The 19,234-nt window shown below is 39.3% G+C and overlaps 1 protein-coding gene across 2 annotated transcripts in view; it reads right to left on the bottom strand.

Annotated features, from left to right (window-relative positions):
- Positions 1-19,234, bottom strand: part of SNX25 (sorting nexin 25) — an 88,254-nt gene that overhangs the window by 19,611 nt on the left and 49,409 nt on the right. For both annotated transcript variants that reach the window (XM_040607451.1, XM_040607534.1), the window contains exons 7-10: positions 16,891-17,081; positions 10,078-10,209; positions 7,604-7,879; positions 3,645-3,800 (exon numbers count right to left, since the gene is read on the bottom strand). In XM_040607451.1, the coding sequence (XP_040463385.1) occupies positions 3,645-3,800; positions 7,604-7,879; positions 10,078-10,209; positions 16,891-17,081 (755 nt within the window). The remainder of the gene's footprint in view (positions 1-3,644; positions 3,801-7,603; positions 7,880-10,077; positions 10,210-16,890; positions 17,082-19,234) is intronic.

Below are 19,234 nucleotides of genomic sequence, written 5' to 3'. Positions count from 1 at the left end.
AGGGGTACAATCCCCACCTCCTCAAGACCTTAGGTGTAGAAAGAACATGGCTATTATTTCTCAAGAATGCAAAGGGAACATACAAGTGCTACATCCATGTGTATGCAACAATACATAAAGGTTTAGTTATATAGTACTTTTTTGTATCAAAGAAAAAAAAATCAAAACTATAATGCTACAGAAACAAATGGCATGGTCTAACTCACATACACAAGCATGCTTACTTCTGTTTAGTACTTCTCACTCTTTGTGGTGGTGCATCTCGCCCCCTCCCCTAGACCACCCCCTACAGTCTCAGGAATCCCCTTTAGGCTTTAGCCCCTGTGTAATGAGTTCAACAGTTAAGCACCTCTTGACTGTACCAGCAACACCTGCGTGGCTGAGCTGGGAAACAGCATTGACAGCCAGAAACATTCTTTACACAAATCCTAACATCCTCAAAAGCACTGGAGCACTCCTTACGTGAATCATCTCCTGATGAGCCTTGCAGCCCACTGTCACTGGGATTGTGAAAAATTCCAGTACTTACCAACTCAGATTGTGGCCAGGATGGAAAAGTACTGTTGACTAAAAGCCAATCATCTCTGACTCTATGAACAGTGGTCCTAAGTGAGGACCATTTCGAGCTCCTTTGGTCCTTTGAGCTCTCCTGGACCGCAGGGGGCTGCAAACAGCATCTCCCTCTGAGCAGGATGCCTCTCAGAGCTCCCAAGCTCGCAGAGTTAGGAGGATTGTCACCAAAAGCTGACGACAGCCTGGGCTGATAACCCCACTCCTCAAGGCTCAAACCTTTGCCCGCTGAGAAATGCAAAGGCATTCAACATGAGTATTTCACTGAACTTGAGGAGAATTTTTAGCAGGTGTATATATACACCTTTGTACAGCTGTACATTTATCTCTATATTTTTGTGTTTGTATGTGAGTTGATTTAGGTACCTCATAAGTGTAAGTATTACCATTTCAAATCTGTAGTTAAACCGATTTTGTAATTTAAGTAAATCCTACTTTGTAAGTATTAATCATGGACTAAGTGCTGCTAAAATCCTATGATCAACCTTAAACTGTGAATGTTCCTTACATTCCTTTAGATACAAACTGTTGTCCAAGTCAGACTAGGATCGGATCTAGCCACACCTAAACTCTATCAAGAGTTTAGAAAGCAAGGGGGGTCCACTCTGAACCTCATGACTCAGATAGTAGGGTCACCCTTGTCCTTATACATCTTTAGTCTCTGTGTGAATCATTCCAGATTAATTTTAATTTGATTCGTCTTTGTGTAATTTCTCTATGTAATAAGTAACAGAGTGAACCTCACTACCAAACTTTGTGAAGTCGCAGTCCTACAAATTCATATTAAAACTACTTTGCTAATACCTTTGATGATGATTCTTTAACATTTATGGCCCATGGTGCAAATTTTCACTTTACACCTAGTTAGTTATAAGAGTACCTCCTACAATTTCTCCAAGTGACTTTTATGTTCACTCCTGGTACAGGTCCACTGGAAATACTAAAGATCTGAACAAGTTAACAGAAATTTCCTCCGACTTCCACATAACTCCTGACAGAGATTGAGGCACTTCTCCATTCAGTAAGGTCCTGGTTAATTTCAGTAATTGTGTCACAGTTTTCTTTCAATATAAGGCTTAGCAAGCACCAGAAGGTGCTCTGCGTGGGGAACATTAAGATGTTGCTTTGCTACTGACAATGACAAGACCGAACTCTAGAAAGAATGTGGTCCTGCACACTTACTGTGACTGCACAGGATGGCATGAGACAGCACTCACAAACACAAGGGAGATAGCCACCGAGCTTCAGGCATGAGACATGCACCAAAGTCACAGACCTCCAAAGATCAAGGTAATTTTCTATGGCAGTGGGCCTTGTACATTGGAGACATTGCCTGAGACCGCTTACCATCTTTCTACTCTGTATATTCCAAGAAGGAACTGAAACAAGACCTCCCTACAGAGCATTTTCTTTTAAAACTAGCAGCATTTCACATGCAACTCAAATGAGCAGTTTTCCTCCCTGGCTGACTGGCATCTGAGTTGCAGGGTGCTAGAAGTCACTTGAAGATGTACATATGTGTTTTGTATGGGTCTCACAGCAAACATTTCAAAAAGAGAAAACAACCCAGGAACAGCTTGAGGTTTAAAAGTTTAACACAAAAATGTACATGACATTCCCCTTCATATGGCACAAAACTGTGGAATTTTTAGAAACAGTTTTAACTTCACATGACCAAGAACCAAATTTTTATCTGCCACGTCTGGAGGTGGGGAAAAAAAAAAAAAGAAAAAAAAAGTCCTTGTAACAAGGTGCTCTCACACTGTCAACCTTAACAACCCATTATAAAAGCTCCACAGGTAAATGCTACTGCAGTAATACAGGCATTTAAAAATAAAAAAAAAAGGACACACAAACACATCAGTGCTCTTACTACTCTGAAGAGCAATGGTTGGATGACAAGTAAAAGGTATCTTCTGCCCACTGAAGCCACACACACAGCAGAGCAGCTGTGAGCGGGACACACCAGAAGAGCTGCAGACACATTTCCAGTTGTCTGCGGTAACCTCTGGCAGAAGGGAGATGCAAAAGAGACAGAGGGAACAAAGCTAGCCAGTGTGGTCCCAAACATTACTGTTCAGTCTTTCTGCTGGGGCAGCAGAGAATGAGCAGGGTGTCAACCGCTACTCAGACCAGCACTCACCCCTAGTGAAGAAACAAATGTATGAAGAACCCAGGTCCTGGGCAATGACTAATGCCCATGTACATTTTTGCCATCCCTCGCAGGAGGCCGTTTTAGGGAGATACCTGGCTACTTGTTAGTCTCTACCCACCACCTACCAACCACATTACGCCTGAAAAACTTGGCCCGACTGCATCTGAACAACAGTCCTGTAGTATCAGACTCAGTAGGAATGCAAATGAGTTGGCCTAAGCCAAATGCAAATTACTTGCTTCTGCCCGAATATGTTCTTAGATTGCTTAATCATTGCACTTTGCAAAGAGAAAAAGATTTTTATTTTTCATTCAAGCCCGGAGAGCCAAAGCTTAATGTCCCTCAATTTTTTGTCTGATGAAAGCATGCTTTGCAGATTTCTCCTGCTCCTTATAAAGGAAAGCAGTCGCTTTTACAGATTCAGTTGGTGTGTGTCCCCCTCCCCTTGATTAGAACAAGCCAGTTACAACTGCAGATTCTGAAATTGCGCTATGCTATCGGAGAGCCAGCAGAGGGAGCAGAACTAGCACATCCCTCCGCTGCAGTGCGCCAGACGCGGCAGGGAACATGAAACAAACCGCCACAAAGAACTACGCAAATACAGGTGGGTACAGCAGTAAGGAAGAAATACTATAGATCACCGTCAAAGCTGCAAGCCCACTGGGAGAGAGGTCTTTATTCTACGACAAAAAAATCATATTTGCAATTTTAGTTACATCAGCTTAAAAAAAAAACTAAAAAAACAAATTAAAAATAATAAAAAATTTAAAATAAGCTCTAATTTCAATTTCTATAACAGACCGATTGAAACAGTAATCTGAGCTGTCCAGAAAGAGCCTGAGACAACTAGATATTACACAAACATACACATAATTTTTTTTTTTTTTTTTTTTAAAGTGAAGACACTAAAGGTAGTTACCTTTTTGTCGGGTTTTGGTGAATTACATATGGAATTTAGAGCCTGTTTTTTATATTCAAGCTTGTCATTTAGCTGGCGAAGTTTATTTACAGCATAACTGGCCTGTTCATTAATTCTTGTGCTGCATTCTTCAGTAGCTTCTTCGCAACCTTGGCTCTAGGAATAAAGGATGAGAGTAACTGCATCATTAATATGAAAAAGGAGAGTTATTGTTTGCTCCAAAAGCATTTCTGTATAAGAACTCTTATTCTTGATACAGAAAAAAATGTAGGTATAAGAGATTCTAACAGATATTCCGACCATCAGATCCAACATGAAACATGTCTGTTAAAAAAACCTGAACAAGCACACACCCAACCAAACACACAACAGACAAAGCCTAATACCACTTATACTACAGCTCTTTGGGAACTCTTGCCAACTATGTAAAATGACCTTCAAGCTAAAGCTTTAGTGTAAATGAGAGGCAGAATCAAAGTTTATTTTAAAAGCAACAACAGCTTAGTAGTCATAATCAATTTTCAGAGCCAGATAGAAAAGCAAATACTTCACTCTGAGCTGAAAGATAACAAGACAGGGGAGCTGGGGGGGAACAGGGACACAAAACCAAAAAAACCCCTACAGTTCTAACAAACAGTCCTGCCTCCCACAAACCTTCACAAAACAGATTTATCAGCCTGCAGAACAATCTAAACCAAGTCCTTTCTCTGCATGAACAGATTTTACTACTGTTTTTAGAAGTGTTAATAAAAACGTGATAAAAGCACATACGCATTACTCTAAACTCATAAATAATTTTCTTATATTCATTCAGACAAACCAATAGCTTTTTCCATCTTGTGTACTACAGGCATGCGAAAAAATAGTTTCACACCTTTCAGTGACGTTCTCATTAACATCATCTGGCATCTGCCTCAGTCTCCTTTCTTACTGTACTACCCCAAACAGGCATGAAGACCTTGAGATCCAGCAAACAGCACTATGATGTTACTGTTGCCATCTTCAAAGATCTCTGAGGTCTGCTTGTGACTGAACACATCTGTGGGAAGCTATGAATCTAATCACATGAACTACAGTTCTCTAATTATATTCCCACTAAGCAAGCTTTATCTGTATGTAATGACAAGCTAACAGAATGAAGTCTCATTGTCTGCTAAATTCTGTGAGCTTTAGAGACAATCCTACTGTAAATTCTGCAGTATTTTACATCTTAGTAAAAAAAAAAAAAGTCTGAGAAGAGATACAGTAGCAACAATAATTAATCTCCTTAGTATAATCCTCATAAGGGAGGGCAACAATGCAGAAGTCAGGAGTTCTAGGCTAAGAAATCCATGCATGCCCTTTTCCAGTTCTGCATTTGCCTGCTATGCGGCTGAGTAAATAACATTAGCTCTATGTCCTGTCCTTTGTTCCGTCTATTCTGCACAGACTGTAAACTCCTCAGGTCTGAGACTGCCTCCAAGCATGTGTACAGAGCTCACAGAAGCTCATCATCATCTCCTGGCACTACAATAATACAGATAATTAACAATACCAGGTGTTACTCAAAACACTACTACACAGACCCATAGAAGTAAAAAACCTTAACCTTTTTAGGAAGCACAGAGGTCAAAAATAATCAAAAATTCTATTTTTTACACTGAAGAATTAAAAGACTTTTCATATGAGGTGTGGTACTAGTAATCAAAGGATTGCAATTAATTACAAAACAGTAAGGCCCTGCTCCCAGAGATAGGCTGCATGGCTTCTGCCATTAACATTTCAGACACTTACAGCAAAATACACTATGAGTCACTAGGTTTATAACAAAAATACTAGAATTACAAGGTAACAAGTTACCTGTATCCGAATTACCAAATAAACACCACACTCAAAGCTGAGATCGTAAAGGATTGTGCTATCTTCCCTTGACTGCTAAACTGATAATGACTTCCATTTCTGTGAGTGCTGCAGAACACAGACTGGGGCTCATTTTAGCAATCTGACACACACAGCATCGATGCAACCACCAGACCCTCTTTCCTCAGCGCTGAATGCAGGCACTGCTTGCTTCTGGGTTTTTACATCTGCTCAAGATCTTTCAAAGGAGGTTTGTCCAAGGAGTGAAAAGTCATGACTGATTGGAAAGAAGAGAGAGCTTGTTCCACCTGCAGTTGAACCAGCGAAGTCTGACCTTGCCCTGATTCCTATCTTCCAGTTTGATCTCATATTTCATCAGAGCTCATCCTTTTGTCCCCATTTCCACAATGACACTAGACAACTTTTTACCTATCCAACTATAACAGTGGAATTTATAGAAAATTAACATCGGTAACTCCCACAGTGCCACAGGAAGCGAGAACCTGAGGCATTCAAAACTCAAACTAAAATGAAAGCAATTAGTATCTGGTAACACTATGGATCCCTCCAGAAACATCAGATTTCTCAGCTGTAGTTGAGGGAGGGGGAGGAAAAAAACCCAAACCTATTAGCCAGTAGCACATTTTCACCAACATTTGAAAGACCACTGGAAACTTCAGAAATAAGAATTTCTTACAATTTATTCTCACCTCAAAGACCCTGAAGCATGGCACAGAGCCATCAGGATTGCTCTATTTGAGAGATGCTCTAACAGTATATGCTACTTCATACTTAATTTGTTGTTAAAAATACAAAAGAACTTCAACTATATAAGCAAACTTGGCAATACATTAGTCTTCAAGGTTTCACAGCTGACGCAGCCCTCAAATTTGGCAGATACATATCCAAGGACTCAGACAAAGGACAGATGATGCTGATGTTAAAAAAAAATAATCTAATTTTTTGGCAGCTATAGTAAATGTTATCTGACAGAGGACAGCTAGACCTAAAGTGTTGTGTCAGTCTTCTTAAGAGAAACTGTTATCTCTCTTAGACTGAATATATAGAGAGATTAAAAAGCACAACGTTTAATACTTAGAAAGTTCTGGACAAAGTCCCAATGACTACAAACACAAGGACAGAAAGTCTTTGAAGTACCTCGTACCCTCCACACATAGCTGAGTTAACAGTGAGAAAAATAGAAAATGTGTCTTGGATCTTTTATCAAGGAAAAGATTACAGAGAGAAGAGTGAAAGTTCAGCAAGCTCTCGAGGTTCATATTGGAAGTAATTTACTTAGAACAGCTCATCTCTGCAGATCTGCTGACAGGCGGACTACAGAGACGACAAAAGCTCACTACAGAAATTAAAGCCATATTTAAGCAGTAAAATACAAAAGCCTTGGGTTCTGGAAAAATTGTTTCTAAATGGAAGAATGCAGATCAGCACCTCTGGATTCTGCTTCTTATTTGTCCATTTAGATCCAGTATTAGACAAACTATCCCAACTTCATTGTGTTCTGAGCAAGTTCACATGTAAAATGAAGATATCCATGCTGATCTGAAGTGGCAGCCTGACAAAGATGCTCCCTAGTCTGAGAGATGCTCTTGTCAAAATGTTCTTAGATAAATATAACACAAGTTCCCCTGACATGACCGATTTAGAGAAGCCACTGTAAAACCTGCCCCAAGAGATCTGCCATTAGGTTATTGCTTATGACATTTCGAATGCTCTGGCTTACTATTTACAGTTTTAGTGCTATTTTAATCAGTTCTATCTTCCAACATAGTCTACTAATTTATTCCATAAATAAAGAGTACTAAGGTTGTATTTTTTTCTTTTCTTTTTTTTTTTTCAACTTTTAACTAGGAAATGCACAGGGGACAGGGAAAGACAACATTTAGACAGAAACCTACTAATGTTTCACCTTGTTTCAGTGTTTTCAGCTTGGGAACATACCAGGTTTATCTGATGGAACTACAAGAGTGATATCATGTATAAACACATCCAAAAAAAAAAAATAGTCCAAAGGTCAATGACAGAAGATGCTATTATGTGCTTTACTCAGGATCATCTGCAGATCACCTTAAAACAACAGTGAAATTGTCCACATGACTCACCACTTCGTCTTTGTCCTCAGGAGTTAGCTGAGCAGAACTTCTTTCTTCTTCCTTCTTGACTGATCTCTCATATAAATCACTGACAATGAATGAGGGGTAGTATCTGTCCTTTAGAGTCTCATAAACATCTGCCTGAATTCTGTAGAATACTTCAATGCCTTTATTTCCCACGAGACTTTGCTGTATTTCTTTATAAAGGGATTTTTCCACAGGTATTTCCCTGTTTTCCACAAAAAAATTCTGATAAATTTCACTCACCAGTTGAGGTATTTCAGCCTAGGAAGCAAGGAGGGAGAAGAAGGGAGAAGAGAATAATGAAAAAACTTTAAAAATATAAAGATGAATCAGGATCCAGGTGCATAATTTGAAGGATGATCAAGCTAATTTCACTCCCAGATGTATGAGAACACATCTGTGACTCTCTCACTGAGATCAAGCACTCTGCCTGAGCACCTATGCTAAGCAGTCAATTTCACAAGATAAATATGGATATTTTTTAAGTGAAGAAACAGCTGTGCTCTAAAATTAACATAGCTTCTGCACCCACTGCTTTTAAAAGTATGCTCCAAAAGCTGGTATTAAAGGGGGCAGGGGTGGAAGTGCTAAAGCAACATTCTGGTCACCATTTTAAGTTCAGATTGTAGAGTTCAGCTGTATTGGCTCTCCTGTCTTCTGCTGGATAGGACCAACTCTCTTTATACATGACTATAATTCTATAATTTTGGGGGCGGGGGGTGGGGTGGGGAGAAAGCAAAAATAAAAGGAAAAAAGCAAAAACGAAGAGACATTTACCAGTACACTGGGCCAGGTATTTCCACTGAGCACAGAAGAGCACACAGGTTTGAACTTTGTAATAATGAACAGGAAAGAGGCAGTAATGCTGCACAATCCTTCATCATCTCTCTAAATTAACATCCCTCTAAACTGACTGCAATTACAAAGGTTTTACCCACTCACTCAGTACAGCACAATGTTCTTGCCTGCCTCATATGACAGTATAGCAGCTACACGGCTGCATGATGCTACTTTTTTGTAATTAAAGCTGGTCCATGGAACATAAAGGTTGCCCGGCACCACAGGGGCAACAGGAGCACAGTATGTTAGAATCTCTTAAAAAATGGTAAGTCTTGAATAAAGGCACTACACAATTTGTTTTGAAAGCAAAGAGAGAAATCACAGCTGAAAGGTCATAAAATGATTTATAGCACCTTTTCCAGTCACGAGTAGTTTGCAATCAGAACTGATATACAGCTCTCTTCACAGTGCCTGACAAAAATCTTTTTATAAACACCTTCTAGCCCAAGTTGGTTGTTAGCCATTTCTTCAGATTGTATCAATGGCTCATTAATCACGATCCATAATTTGCTGCTTTGGTTACAGGACATTATTTGTATTTTCCAATTGATTAGAATCTTTTTACATAGGAGAGTAATAAAATTACAGTGAATAAAAGGTTAACTGATACTTAATAACGAAATTCATATTTCATGCTAGCGTGAATCCCAGAGGTTTAAAAGTTTTCCCCCCAGATCCACCCCACTGGTCACGAACAGGAAGTTTGTCCTCTACATTCCTGCTCTGCACCACTACTCCAGGATACTTCTTGCAACTTTAAGTGGTATTTCCTATCCTTATTTCAGGGTTCTCATTCCTTTATTTTTTACTGTATATTATTGTATATATTTGTATTTTTGTATATTTTTATATTCTTGTATAATTGTATATAACTAATATATTTTTATATTTATACTTTTTATATCTCATTTATATTTAATATAAAATATAATATATTAAATATACAATTATTAATACATCATATATAATTATTAAATATATTTATATTTATAATATATATTATACATGCATATAACTAATATATAAAATTGTATATTAATATACAATACAAATTACAATATAGCGTCGTTGCTTCCCTCTAAACAGTAGCACAGCATTCCTGGAGAAACTTAGCTGCTTATAAAGCAACAGAACGGGCAAAGGAAGGGGTCTTAGAAAGCAAAATCTCTCTTTCGAAAGGATTAAAAACCCCACATATACACACAATTTCATGGTTTGGGACTGAATAGACTACCTGTAACTGGCAAGGTGAAAAGTTTACATACAGACTATCAAGCAGCAACGTACTTTAAAGTTTCACATGAGCTGATACAACTAAAGCCAATATATTACCGCAACTTTCCCCTCTGGTCAAGGGGGAAAGAATTCTACTACTATCGCATATGAAGTATCCCTTCTACCGGTCATGCTGCTACACAAAAAAATAAATCATCATCACAACAGTTTGAGTGGCATATTATCCTCAAACATTGACATGAAGAAGTTAAAAGAACTAAATTGCTTAGTAGCTATCCTATGCTATTGCTATTTTAAAAACAAATACAAAGATATTTCCTAACATCAAGATCACAGCAAGCAGAGATTCCCATTAATGTACAAGGACTTGTAATTTCTTCCACCTTGCTAGCGTTCTTCAGATACTCCACAGACTCCCAAAGACCGATCAAAGCCATCTTGTCCATCCTTTCCATGTAGATTCGGAAGTGCTCTCTGTATGAAGGGTTGGCTAAAATTTCTTCAAACTGAAGAATCTGAAGAAAGAAAAACTAAGAGTAAAATCTGGGGGGATACTTAAGTCCAGCTCCTCTCCATCTGTTATGGGGAGAATATTTTCATTTGATGTGCCCACAGAGCACCATATATACCACAAATATGTACTCTATTCAACTACACAGACTCTTTACGGCAATAGGTTTTATATTTTTTAATGAAGAAAAAAAAAAAGGAAAATATGAGTTGAAGTATTTAGAAAATAAAGGCATCTACACTCCCATCAGATAGAAAATATTTCCACATGTTTTCTATCCAGGAGGTTAAGGCTACATTTGAAAAGACTAAGATGACATTTCAAGTCATTCATGAAATGCTACTGCCAAACATTTAAATTCCAATGTTCCTGCAAGGCAGAGGAGCCAACCTGAACACTAACCAACCTACACTTTGCTTAATCCAAACAAAGAATAACACCAGCAGTTTCCACACCACAGGCCACAGAGTTTTGAGATGTATCTCAATTACTCCCAAGGCCACAGAGAAAGATGGAGTATAGTTCTTTATCCTGGCAGCTAGGGCGTTTGGTGGCCAGTTCCCATTAACTGAGCGTTATTGAAAAGCATCTATCAGAAACGCAGCCAGGTAAGAGAATGGTCTGCGATGTAATGCTCAGAACTCTACCTGAAATGAGAGAGGAATGCACATGTCACACAGAAGAGAGACTTCTCACACCCCAGCAGATGCTGTGGCCGTTAAGATGCAGGATTAAAAAGACATTACCATTTCTCATCCTCTACTATTTTTGTGAATCCAGGCCTTTTCTTTGAAACACCTGAAAATAAAACACCTCCCTGACAAAAAGAACCAATCTTCCCACGTTGAACAAAATGAACGACCCTGGCTTTCTTTGGAAAATAGGTCCAGTTTTCAAAGCACCCTATCCAAATCAGACATCCCTTCCTCTCCAACTTTTGAGTCCAGCAGCTGAACCAGTTTTCACGTTGCTCCTTTAGTGCCTTTATTTATGTGGACAGGAATCCAAATACACTGGAGTGGTCTTGGTCTCTTGTTTTGTACCTCACAAACACCAACCAATCCTCACTTTTTGCTTTTAAAAGAAAATCTGATCCTTAAGCACTGGGGCTAATGAATCTTTACAGTAAAACGCAAAGTCACAGGAAGCTAAGACAATTTGGTACAGAGCAAGTTGTGAATTCCAACCAGGACTGAGGCATTAATAATTTCTCTAATATGGGTTTTTCAATACCTTATAATAATATAATTCAGGTCATGTTATCAGCATCTTTCTCTCAGAAGATGACTTTTTTTCCTAAACCTAGTACCTCAGACTCTACCAACAAGTCACATTTAGGAAAAAATAGTTTGCTAGACTCAAGCTGTGCGGAAAGAAACCACATGTATGTGCACGTACACAATTACTAGCACAAGTCACTTCCTTAATGAATCAAACTGAAGAAGGTTCTTTAAAAACTGTAGCCACCTATGTTTTGTCTGAAACAGCTCCTCCAAATTTTGGGCAGTGTTTAAGTAAATTGCATTTGTCTCAGCTGGAATGTTTATTTTCATCTTCAAAGTTCCTCAGTGACAGTCATATGTCATCCCTCTCTCCATACTTCACCATACCAGGAATCTTCTGGACATGGCTTGCTCTTAGATTCAGTGCTATTCAGGTACATGAACATAAACTTAGAGCTTCGCTATAGAGAGAGATACAGAGCTCGCTATAATCCTCACTGAACAGCACAGACAGGCAGGCTTGTGAAGCTAGGCTTGCTACAGAAACAGTGATCAGACTGTCAAAGAGAAGAACAGAGAGATGACCATTCAAAGCCCAGTCTGTGGCTTAGCATCATTGCTGTGCCTCATCATACATTTTATTCAATAGTTTTATCAAGGATAGTGATTTAAAATACGTGTGGAAGAAGTGTCCTCCAGCCTCTTGAACAGAGGTCTTAATCTCTGGGACTTTTCAGCTCTGTAAATGATAGCAGAGGCAATAAATATATCACAATGTGGAGCACTGTCCTGTCACTTCTTGAGCAAGAAGTCACCTTGGTCTCTATGCCTCTATTATCCAAGCTAGCCCTACTCAGGCTGCCACAGCAAGGAGAGTAATTAAGAAATCTCCCCTCTCAAAAGTAACTGTGGCTAAGTGCTGCTGCAGGGAGCAAGGCGAGTACAACCATCCCTCTAGCCTAACAAAGTGCTCACTGCACAGGTGCCCCGTGGTAATTAAAAAGTGGTGGTGCCTAATAATGCTGTTACACAAACCTCCTAATAGTTACCTTGCTAACTGAAATACTTCAACAAAATTGATAGACAGAAAAGCTTATTTAAACTTCCCTTGCAGAAATGAGACCTCACAAACTTCTTTTAGGTTTTTGTTTAAGGCTTGACTATCCTAAATTATTGAATAGTTTATAACTATTAAATATGTTACAAACACTGTACTGTAAACATTATTAAGCCTTCAAAGACAGTAATGATGGACAAAAGATGTTTTTAGGTTTGAGGTGGTTAAGTTATTACAAAACACATGCAATCCAGGAAGTATTCTGAGGAATACAAATATCTCCATTTTCAAGAAAGAGATTCTGCAGTAATTTTTAATCCTCAGTAGAAGATCATTTTATGACTCAGTATCAGCACGAATTAGAGTACAAAGGTCTAAGTTACATTGGCATACATGCATGCATTAGGGCATGTGTACACCCTCAAATCCAATACCCAGTTAGCAGACATAATCTTGGAATTACTCAGCCTCAGCAGCAACACTTCAAGTCCTTTTAACTTGAGAACAGCTTCCGGGCTTGGAAAAACCAGCAGTGACATCAATTCCCTACTTCAACAGGAAAGTAGCTAATACACTACAGCTGGTGACGGGCTCTGCCAACGACTAGGAAGGGGTTAGATTCCTCCCCTCCTCCCTGCCCCAAGTGGGGTGCTTTAACCAGCATCCCTAGCATAGGGGGATACAACAGAATAGCCTTGTTCCTGGCCCTACAAAGCAGAGAATTGGTCCTGGCAAGACCCTAAAGATAGTCACAACCTGTCTCTGGAGAGGAACATCAAAACAACTGCTTAATTTGGAAGGGCCTGAATAGGCACCAGATGTGGCCTAGATGTCTTTACAACACACCAGGTTCCCCTTCGCTACAGCCACCTTAGCCTATAATGAATAATCACAATAAAGCTAGTAACAGCACTGCAGATCATGGGCGAGTTGAGCAGAATTTGAGTCAATAATGCACATGTTCTGCTGGAACGATGGCACACAGACTGCAGGACTTCTGTTTTCATTTGTTTGTGGGGGGTTGGTTGTTTTTTTCTTTTTCGTAGAGGACAGGAAGAATGTAAAAAATAATACTGGAAAAGTGTGTCTCTTTCCAAACTGCATTTTAAAAAACATTAACACTTTGTCTGCCCACTGACTAAAATTTAAACATGCAGTGGTGTCATCATTTTTCAAAAAGAGGTAAGTCATCAGAAGGCTAGCTTTGTCATACACAGCAGTAGCTGAACCAAATGCAATGATTAGTTGCCTGTCAGGAAGCATATACTACATAAGGTGTCTGGCTATTTTACTGCACATACATCAATGGAAAAACCCCTGTCTTGAGACTCACATGTTCACGAACATACTTCTGTCGCAAGATACCCTACCTTCAGGCAAGAGGAGAGCAACAATTGACACTTGCTCTTTATATCCCCAAATTCTGTACCATGAAGTATCCTGACATAATGTGATCTCAACCTGAAGCTTAAAAACTGCAGTGAAAATCTGATCAGTCACCAGTTACATCAGTATCTATCCACATATGGTGGAAGCAGGGTCTTCCGTAGGAGTTCTTACTTGGTCCTCGTCAGCAGAATTCCAAACATGGAACTGCCTGCGCCTCAAAATACACTCAGATGGTGGATCAGATCCCCAGAGCTCCTACCACCCGTGGTTCACAGAACAGCTCCACCAAGGAGATACTGGGACTCCACACATCTTGGTGATGTGGCTGTTGTGCTGAACACAGCAGATCACACAAGTGATTTGCTGAATGCACACAGGCAACAAGAACTCAATTAATTACTACAATACTGTGCAGGTACAGTTTCTAAGAAAAAGCACTAGAACTGCACTGGACCATAAATAGAACAGAAGAGATGCTTTATATATTACACTAACTGAAACTGCAATTTCCCTGAAATCTAATACCCAGGGCAGAGTATAAATCAGTATCAGAGCTAATGACAGAATTCAGTTTCAGACAGTATCTGGGGTTTGCTTGCTTATAAACATTTGGTTATAATTCACACATTCAGGATTTCCCTAGAGAAGCTGGATACAGGATAATGAGGTGTGTGAAACATGCAAAGTCAAATACATAAAAGTCACAGGACTGTATAATTAAACAGAAAACCAACACTGTTTTATAATTAGTTTCTGCTGTAAAAGGAAAAAAAAAAGTATTTCAAAACACAAAATATTTCTTAGGTCTGTAAGAGAACGCTGACAGCTCCAAATAATCCATCTCCACATTTAAGCCCATAATCAGAACACGCATTAAAGGTTTTTACCATTAATGCTATTATTCCCCTACTACTGCAGGAAAGAGAAAGCTTTCTGTAGGACGCAGAAGTGAAACCAAAATACAAGGTTAGGTCAATTTGTTCTTTGTTCAATTGGACCAAATAAGTCAGTAACTTATTCAAGCTTCTGTATATAATACACTTACTTAAAATAATTCAAAACACCATCAGTAAATGACCATTTCTGACCTATTTTGACCTATTTCATGCAAGCTGAAGAAAGGCAGGCAAACTTCCAGTGTCCTCTACACAAGGCTGTTATTCTGGAGGTTAAGCGCTAGGTAAACAAAAAAACGGCACAGCTGGACTACAGAGAGAATTATGGACCACCAGCAGTGACTTACCAATATTAGCGCATCTCTTACATCTCGAACACTCCCCTGCCATTTTGCTTAGAAAAAGGCCTGAGTGTTCAGTCAATACTGCCCACGTAGTAGGGTGCAGCATCCAAAATAACACTGGTTGCCTTGAAGTAAGAACCCAGACTGCAGCTACCACAGTTCAGGAAACGAATGGGAAGAAGCAACAGTGAAGACAGTCCCCTTCCTCAGCCAAACCCTGGGCATTTTTCTGTTCTCTGAAGAGAACAGTGTGGCCTCCACCTCTCATCCAGCCTTTTTCCTGGCAGCGAAGAGTTGGGTACAACAGAAGAGAAAAGTGGTTTTCCTATTTTCCGTGCTGACACAGGCGTGGAGTGGGTCTAGGGCTTCTTCATAGAAACAAGTCAAAAACTTAGAAGCAGAGCAGCCCTGGACCCCGTTGTTTCCACCATCACTACAACAAATGCCTGTGGAGAGTCTTTACTCATATTAATAGTACCATTAACTCAGTATGGAGCTGTTCATTAGTACGTTTGCAAGATATAACCCTGGGTCAGCAGCTCCCCCCAAAAATCCATCGGGTTATAAAAAAATGCAACATTAAGTCCTTTGATTTTCATTATAATAATATTATATTTTATTGTATTTCTGACCAAGCCCTGCCCCTATCCAATGCAGCTTCACTACTTGATCTCTCCTCACAAACAATCTTATACTACCACGTATCTATCCTGGAAAGTCCATAACATCTCAGCAGGCACCGAAAGTGGCATCAGTGGCTCATGCAGTGCTGCCACATGCTTCCCTCTTTCCTTTTCTCCTTGGCATCTCTCGCTACACCCATCTTCAGGAAACAGATCAGGACTACTTTGGCACAATCTATGACACACCATCTGAAATCCTGTTTTAAGGACAACAGGAGCAGGTGAAAAATTGCTGTCTTTCAGACCCTACTCAAGAAAGATGAAACACAAATAATAAGAACTGTTTCTCTCTCATGCAACTTTTTCTTATGCGCCACTAAGCTACAACTTTAAGAACATAATGAAAATTAAAGATCCCTGCATGAAGACATAACTTCTCTTCTACCTACACGCAAAATGTAAAATATTCTTTCCAATTTGAACATGTGAATTACTGCACTTTGCCCAATGGGGACAGAGTGATTACACAAAGAAGTCACTAAATTTATTAAAAAGTTTAGCAAGGATAAGTAGCCATGATTTTATTTTTACAGGTCCTGGCTAATACAACAGTAGTTTTTCAAATCCAGACCACAGTGATGTTGAAAACCAGCATTTAGTCAACAGCTTTACCTGAGTTTTCCTGCAAAATTGCCCTTAATACTGTCAATTGCCTTTCGTAAGTGTTTGCTTTCGAATAACTTAGTATTTGCAAACCCCCAAGGTATTTCCTACAGTAAATGTAACAAGGGCTAAAGAAACCCAGCACATATGTTGGCAATCTTTTATTTGAAAGCACATTGCTACTTTCAGAAATGCTGCTACCATGTCTTTATTAACTCCCTACATGCAGTATGTCTGAAAAATCACACATGCTTAGGAGCCACTCAGTGCTTCAGGAAGTTTCACATCTAGCAATATTCCAAGCTGGGTGATCAGTATGTACTTCTGGGTACTGCAACTATCTTTTCCCAAGATAAAAAAACTATGCTGCAATTAATTTGTACTTGACTCCTGAGGGAAGGGAGGGATTAATGACAGTGAGGCTAATGCGAGCCAGTGCTAACACATTCAGAATGACCTTCAGACAGGGTACATGTTATTCAATTCATACCTTCTGACTCTGGGGGCCATCGCCTTCATCAGAAATGCCATCTTCCTGCTGATCATAAGCAGGCCCTCCCAGGAGCCTTATTCTCTTCTCGCACTGCTTCTTTGCCACTGTCAGCTGATTAATATACCTCTTCACATTGCGAGCCCTCAGTAGGTCAGCTTTCATAGCCGCAGTTTCTTTTCCTTTTGAATCTAAGAATAAACCAAATCAGAGACAGTCTTTTACAACATGAAATCATCATCGCACTGTTGACTCTGTGACCTGCCTGATCAAAGCATTTGTCATTCAGGAATAACCTATGCACGTGAGCACAGATACTGGAAAGTTTGTATTTGAAACAGAATGATGATTTTGAAACATTCTCCAATGATATTTCAAGGGCTTATACAAGACAGTTGAGAAAAAAGTCCTTATTCAAACGTCCAGTGAAATCTCCAGCTCTCTTCCCATAGCTTGCTGCAAGCCACAGACCCAAGACTTGTACTATGGGATGTGTATTTACCAGATGGTGTTAGGAAGTTACCTACAGTCATGGTGTACAGTAACACACGGAGCTGGTGGCTCATGTAACCTACTGAATGTAACATTAACTGCTAGAGTCACGAAGGACTGGACTCAATCCCCTCCAGCCCAGCAGGACACATTCCCATTGCATCTCATGTACAAATACCAATTTCTTGAGCCTGATGCAAATAGCATATCACACTATCTCCTCCAGACAACAACACTGACTGAAGCTCACTCAAAATTATCGGATGACCAAGGAAAAAATAATTTAAACAAATCTTACAACGCTACATCAAGACTGTATAGTACTGTTAAATAGTAAAGTAACATGAAGATGACAGTCAGTTGAATAAGACTTAGTCATACAAGATATAATATGTTTGTGCATTCTACATTCCAGCCTCTTCAGCTAATTACCAGGGTCTAAAAAAAGAAGCAGCTGATAAAGCAGATTGAAAAACCCTATTGCATTGAAATCATTCCTGTTTTATATCTGCAGGATGCAACCAATTCACATTTATAGACATGGGGGTTTTTTTTCTTTTGTTCAATGATAATACTCCTGCTTTTGCAGGCTGCAACTAAAGGTTGGTAGCAAAGTACCTGGCTTGTACTTGGCTCTGGATTAATTGCTTGCTCAGGGACAGAGATCTATTCTACTATGTTTTCATACTATCAAATACTAGTAAAATGATGTAGATGAAAACAGTGTTCCATTTTCAAAACTGTTGCTGGAAAGAAACCACCAGACAGCTCAGTTTGTGAATGCATACACAGAAAAAGGAAATCTCACAGGAATTTTTTAAAATAGGTATTTTCAACACATTTCTCATACATTAAGGTACCTTCTCCTTTTAGGACTGTTTTCATCCTTTTATTTCCCTCTCAAAGCCACATGTAACTACTACACACGACCGTATGTTTTGTCAGTGTATACTAACGGACAACTCAAGGTACATGGAGGTCCCTGAAGTTCCACATGTATGGTGAGCACAGATATTCTCCCAAATTATTTTGCCATATTTTTAATCTCACTTCGTTCACTGCACTTATTTAGGTATGTTGGTAGGGAACCTTCCTGATTCAAAGACTTAGTGTTTTAACAGATAAGTATCATTTGCATCTGAACTTCCATGTAATAGTGAACGACAGTGATGATACTTGCTGAGGCAAATGATAAAATGAGTTTACCATGGAAAAAGAAAAGGCCATCTGTTTTCCTGGTATGTTATCTCCACAGGGAAGTCAACAGAGCATTTAATTTAGCGTTTCAGTTCCCTCACCAGAGGTACTAGTATTAATGAGGGAAAAAAAAGGAAAACAACAAACGGCAGGAAAAGACCTTAAGGACAAAACAGCTCTCCCCCTCAATTTAAAACATTTACAGCTAATACAAATACATGGACAGTAGTTTAAAGTGAAGATTAAAACCCAACATTTTCCCTCCTGCACTTGATGCAGATAATTTTTAGAAGTTTAAATTCTTTCAGTAGTTTAATTACTTCGGGCTCAAAATGCATATTGAAACCCCACACTTTGAAAACTCACGAACAGTGCTACACAATGATCAATTCAGCCTCCTTAAAACAAAAGCACCCTTCTTATTGAAAATAAGGCATTCTTGAAGGGTTTTCAAAGTAAACACATCTACTTTACCTAAAGTCTCAGCATCGTGTGATTGCAGCAGGCCTTCAGGAGAGGCTAATGAGCCAGCCCTACATCCCACTTGCTTCCAGCAATTAATTACTTTATTAGCCAAGAATCTTCAAAACTATTTGCTTCACTCAGGTCTTCGTATCCATAAGAAGCCACTCCATGTAGGAAATACTCGGGTCAG

The sequence above is a fragment of the Falco naumanni genome, chromosome 1, assembly GCF_017639655.2.
Source record: "Falco naumanni isolate bFalNau1 chromosome 1, bFalNau1.pat, whole genome shotgun sequence".
NCBI classification, from domain to species: Eukaryota; Metazoa; Chordata; class Aves; order Falconiformes; family Falconidae; genus Falco; species Falco naumanni.
Note: the sequence above shows the minus strand (reverse complement) of the source record. Positions and strands in the feature narration are given on the sequence as shown.